Source organism: Elephantulus edwardii, unplaced genomic scaffold (assembly GCF_000299155.1).
Source record: "Elephantulus edwardii isolate Elephantulus edwardi_28Jun2011 unplaced genomic scaffold, EleEdw1.0 scaffold00067, whole genome shotgun sequence".
NCBI lineage: Eukaryota > Metazoa > Chordata > Mammalia > Macroscelidea > Macroscelididae > Elephantulus > Elephantulus edwardii.
In genome coordinates this window covers 14795366-14801174 of record NW_006399817.1, presented here as the reverse complement: position 1 = coordinate 14801174, position 5809 = coordinate 14795366, and the positions used below count along the sequence as shown (strand labels likewise).

The following is a 5809-nucleotide window of genomic DNA, read 5'->3' as shown; positions in this document are numbered from 1 at the left end:
ACCTATACATATACATGAACCATTTTACATATACGCCTCATTGTTTTTGCTCCTCTTGAGAACCCAGCCCAAGACACATGGGAAAAATTGATGATATTTGATAATATGCAAACAGATTAAAGAATACATTTTTATATCTTGCATATTCTTAATGTTTTTAACAGTCCCACAAAAGTGGTTGGAAAGAAATATGGTGAAATGCCTTATATTTTAATCTCTCTCCACAATTTTTATATGAAAATTTCCATTCAGGAATATCAATAAATATTATCTCCAAAACCCTATGTTAGATCAAGAAGTAGGTGCCTATGTAATTGTTCCAAAATCAATTACATCTTATTCTGAAATGATCTGGAAAATCAACACTTAACAAAAAGACATCTAGCCCTTGGCTATTACTCTGAGATATCTGAGGTAAAATATTTTAAAGTGTTGTCTTAAATTCTGCTAAATCATTTTGCATGTATCATAGTCGCTATCATGGAATACATTTTCTCCACTCTTTATAGTTAAATATTCCTTAAGGAAAACCATGTGTTACATTTTTCTCTATTAGCTTTGCACTTGCTTAGTCATAAGTATCAACTTCAGGAAAATAAATAATCATTCCCCAGAAACACAATTGAGCCAGGCCAAGATAATTACCGGGAGCAGATCTTTCTTTATATTATCCAGTTGCATAGCACACTTCTTGAATAAATGATATATCCTAGTTTAGGATACATCACCAAATTCAAGTCAGAAAGTATCCTCTGCCAGTCGATGTAAGTGCGGGTCACTGGAAGATCTCTCCGCAGAATTTTCCTCAGGGCTTCATTTGATAACTCCTGTAATTCTTCTATGACTGCAACTTGAAATTTATTCTCTTGTTCTTCCACAAGTCTAGCAAAACTTAGAGCCAGTTGAGCTTGGTTAACTACTTCCAAGCTTTCTTTCAGGTCCTTGGATATTTCAACATGAAGATTGACATACCTGAAGTAATGAGCTTGTACAAAAATTCTTCCTGTCACTTGGGTCAGAAATGGATTTATTTGAAAAATCCATTTAGATTTCCAAATGCCGTTCCAAAAATTTCCTGATTGGTAGTTGTGGTTTTCAATGCACGCTATCAAGTACTCCTTATTTTTCACACTTTTTCGCAGAACATTGCAATTTCCATTTGGAAAGTGATCATTCACGTATAGTTTCAAGGCACACAGAACAACAGTTCTCAAGTACTCTGTTTCATTCTGAATGATACCATGACTTTTGATGTCCTTTAATTGGTTTTGGAGGAGGTCAAATTTGAAAGAAAGTTTGCTCTGATAGTCAAAAAACCTGTAGTCACCTACCACATTGTGATGAGTCAAGAGCACTGGATTACCATCAATACAGAGTGGTACAAAATATTTTTGGCAATGCTGGTGGCCTGCACACTCACCTTGATGGTGCATGAGTTTTTCATCACGAATAAGCAGACAGAGATCATCAAAGGCATTTACGAATTCCCCGGGTGGTGCCTGTATTAGCAGCCTGTGAATTACTTGTTCTTTCTGTTTCTTGTTCAGAACAAGTGACATGTTTGGTTGCAGCAGAAGCAAAGCTTCTGAAGAAAAGAGTGTTGAAAGGAATGTGAAAACATTCCATGAGACCCTGTTCCCATCAAGGTGGTAAACATTCAAGCTGAAGATTATTAAGTTCAACCATCAAAACAGGTAGTCTGGCAGGTTCTGGGTCTCTTGATTATGTCATAAAGAAGATTTCCCTATGAAGGCTGGAACTTTTGGTGATATCACAATGGGTGTCCAAGCCAAAAGAAAAAAAAAATTAGTCATCTGACAGTGTGGTACCCAGACAACCAGCTAAGTATGTTTTGAAGACGTTAAAACTAAGCTTCCTGAACAGGCTTTTTCAAAAAATGGTGCGTCTCTATGTATTGTATTTTGTTAGGTTATGGAGAAAAATAGCCCAGGGCTCCTAGAGAGAGTTTGGCAGCCATTTGCACCTTCTGGGACCATCATGAAGATGATTTATATTCAGACTTTTACAATAGCTGCTCCAAATCCACTGGATTTTGAGGGGTTTAAACAACAATAAAGAGAGTGAAAGTAAAATCAGATACAAATGAAAATTTGCAGGAAAAATTATTCGATGGCAGAGGATCTTACAGCAGCAAACATTCAGGATTTGGAGATGGCCAGATCATAAATAAGGAGACAGAAAGGGTGGAGGGCAGATCCTTGAGGAATATCTTCTGTACTGATTCTGTGGTACTTCAGTGTGAACTAGGCACAAAGAACAAAGGTAGCAAAGCACTGTGTGTTCTCTGCTTTCACTCTAGGAATAAAGGTGACAGTGACAACAACTGATGAGTTATCAGGAAATTCCATACCTGAAGAGGAGAGAGTTAACATTATCTGGAGCCTGTGGCAATACTTAATGGAGAGCGAGACTTCAAACTGTGACTACCGACGTAACAGGTCATGAAAATATGGAGACCCAATATCCACTCAGAAGTTTCTTCTGTCCTCCATGCTTTTTATTTTCTTAATTTTTCTCCTGTCATTTAATTTTCTTCTTATTCTTTCTGGAGATTTCTGAGCCTAAGGCCCTATCATTTAAGTATAAACTATTTCCTTCCACATCTGTCTTGAACTTTTCTGCTGTCCATAGCTTCCTATATCTTTTTCTTGGAGAAATACAAGTTTTGCCACCTTAAATTACTGCTATTCAACTTTAGAAGTTCTTAGTAATTCTAATAATCTAAACTTGAATGGACTTTTGAACAATTTTTACCTATAATTTTAATGATTTTGCAGATTATTGCATTAGTCTTTTAAATTCCTCTATTTGAAAATCCTGAATTTTGTAGTTTATCTTAAATAATAAGTAACTTTGGATATTTTCATTTTTTTTTATAACATCTAATGTAAGCTTACTTTGGTATTATTGTTAACTTCTTTTAGTGATGCTTTAAGCATTGGATTTTTGTTGAAAGGATACATTTGTCCATGTAATAACGATAATTCATTATTGTAGGGATAATAATTATATCTGTAATGGGTACTATTGATTGAATATTCCATAGTTGAAACTGTTAAATGAAATATTATAGACTCACACAATGCTTCATCTTCTCTAAGACTTTATTTCTTTCTCTCTTTTATTTCCCTCAAGTTGAAACTGACTCATAGCTTTTGGTTTTCTCTGACTATAAATTGCACAGGAAAAGATTATCCATCTTTCTCCCTCAAAACTACTGGTGGATTTGAACTACCATAGAAAGGTCTAGCCTCTGGTTATTAGTGCAGCATCATGCAGACTAATACACCAGAGTTTCCTTCTCTAAGATTAGGTAATAATAGATTCACTTTTTAGCCTGAGAAAGATTAAGTGATGAGGATTCTGATGTTCTGCTACTTCCCAGGATCTTATCTTAATGAACATTATTGTTTTGTTGTATTTTCTGAGTAAATGCATTTTTTTCTCATTTGTTAGAAAACTTTATTTTTTCTATAGTTTTTTTAATTTATTGTTGTTGTTGTTGTTAGGTGCCATCGAGTTGAATATGACTCATAGCTACCCTATGAACAAAAGGTCTGAAACCAGTCCTGTCCTGCACCATCCTCATACTTCCTGACACACAAGAGCCCACTGCAGCAGTCACAATGTCAATACATCTGATTGAGGGTCTTCCTCTCCTTCGCCAACCCTCCATCCTTCCCAACATCATAGCACCTAACAAAATGTCCAAAGTATGTTAGTCAAAGCATCATTATTTTTGCATCCAAAGAGCACTCTGATTGCACCCTCTCCAAAATATACCTGTTCAATTTTCTTGGTCCTCCATGGAATGTTCAGTACTCTTCTCCAACATCACAGCTCAAAGGCATCAATTCTTTTTCTGTCATCCTGATTCATTTTCCAGGTCTCAGATTCATAGCTAGTAATTGGAAAGACCATGGCCTGAATCAGACATGCCTTAGTGCTCAAACTGACGTCACTAGTCAATAATTTGGAAAAGTCCCTAACTGCACATTTCCCCATTGCAATATGTGTTCTTATTTCCTGACTGCTCAGTGTATGTTTTTATTTATTAAAGAATGTTATTTTCAGATTATATATTTTACATTTTATTTATCATCAAATTGCCTTAGCCTTATTATTCTGTTTTTACACAAAATATAAATATTCTTAAAATAAGAATAAATACATATTAAAATAATTACAGACATTTAATGCTACTTTAGGTATTTTAAATATTAAGTCACTTTCTGTGAGAATTTCCTTAACTACATCTTTTTGCTTCATACATGGTTTTTATCGAAGATTTTTGATGAATTTAGAGGTGGAAAAATTAACCTAGATAAAACTGTGAAACTACTTGGAAAATTAGATATCCAGTGTGATAGTACTCATATAAAACACATCTTTAAGGTGAGCTACTATCTGCCTTCTATCCTTACCCTGGGTAGAACTTAATACAGTAAAACAAAATGTCATATATTCATAGAACTATTATTTTTTCTATTAAAAATTCAGAAGAAAAGTTAGTCTTTTAAAAATGAAAGCATTTAGCTATGCTAAATATATTTGCAATCACCATTGAGAGCATTTATCTACAAAGTAAAAGTAGTAGCTGGTAAAATCTGAAAGAAGGCCAGTTTATTAGTTTATAACAATCTGCTGAATATACAGAAATGTATAGCATATACAGGGAATATCCTAGATCACCTCAGATTTAAGATTGGTTGTGAAATTAGACCAAATAATAGAAATGATCATGTGGTCAATGGATGGGATGGTAATGATTTATAGACAAAATAAACAAACTTGAAAAAAATGTTTTATTTGAAGGTGAAAATTGTACCCAAAGATCTCTTTGTCTTAAGAGAAGAAGGACTAGTAGGACGGGGATCTGATTCAATTAATGATAAGTGATGGGCAATCTGCTAAATTCTGTCACTAGAAAAACAGAAGAAAGGATTAATAAAGCAAGAAAAGTCTACTGTCTTAGCTAACCTTTAGAGTAGAAAGATGCTACCTTTCATGAAGATTCAGGCAAGAATCTCAGACTGGCCGATCCAGAAAGAAATTTAATCAAATTTTCCTTTTTGAGGAATGAGTAGCTAGGTTCCTAAGCTGTATTGAAGTTGTTGTTTTGTACCGTTGAGTTGGAACCAACCTATAGCTGACTCTCTATGGGGTTTTGAGAGTCAGTAAATCACAATGAAGAAGGCTGCCCATCTTTCTCCCCTGGAACAGCAGGTGGATTTGAACTGTGAATTGGAAGCCCAAGTCCTTACCACAAAGCCACCAAAGTTATGTTGCCATTATACATACTAACTGTAAAGTATCAGAGATTTTACCCTACTTCCGTGTAATTTACAGTGTCTGAAAACCTGCTGGAGAGTCAGCTGAGAGTTGATTTCAACTTTATGGTATGAGTTTTTTAGTAAGTTAACGGGGTATTCTTGCAGTTTCATGGATACTGATGAAAGACAAGTAAAAGATAAAACACTGTTCCTTACATCCCAAATGCTAACCTAAAGAGAGCCAGGTGACACCTGCACATTGAGTAAGTTGAGTTAGTGGGTAAGTTGTTGCTATTACTAGATGTCATCAAGTCAAGTATGACACACAATGACACTATGAACAGCAGATCGAAACACTGCCCTACTCTGTACCATTCTCATCATCTCTGCCACACTAGAGGCCATTGTTACAGTCACTGTGTCAAACCATCTTGTTGAGGGTCTTACTCTCTTTCTCTGACTTTCCACCTTTCCCAGCATGATGTGTCTTTTTCCAAGGACTGCCCGCCGCCCCC

At 35.4% G+C, this 5809-nt stretch overlaps 2 protein-coding genes across 2 annotated transcripts in view; one reads left to right on the top strand and one right to left on the bottom strand.

Annotated features, from left to right (window-relative positions):
- Nucleotides 1–641: 641 nt before the first annotated feature.
- CAPZA3 (capping protein (actin filament) muscle Z-line, alpha 3) lies at nucleotides 642–1717 on the bottom strand. Its single transcript, XM_006888442.1, has one exon. The coding sequence runs from the start codon at nucleotides 1557–1559 to the stop codon at nucleotides 663–665; it is 897 nt and encodes a 298-aa protein (XP_006888504.1). The 5' UTR covers nucleotides 1560–1717; the 3' UTR covers nucleotides 642–662.
- A 2582-nt stretch (nucleotides 1718–4299) lies between these two features.
- The window catches only part of PLCZ1 (phospholipase C, zeta 1), a 107305-nt gene continuing 105795 nt past the window's right edge, over nucleotides 4300–5809 (top strand). Inside the window, exon 1 of the mRNA XM_006888485.1 lies at nucleotides 4300–4416. The gene's annotated coding sequence lies outside the window, so the exon portion shown is untranslated. The remainder of the gene's footprint in view (nucleotides 4417–5809) is intronic.

What these genes read in the sequence shown, in the direction of transcription:
- CAPZA3 (XM_006888442.1), bottom strand. Translation starts at nt 1,559, where the DNA reads ATGTCACTTGTTCTGAACAAGAAACAGAAAGAACAAGTAATTCACAGG.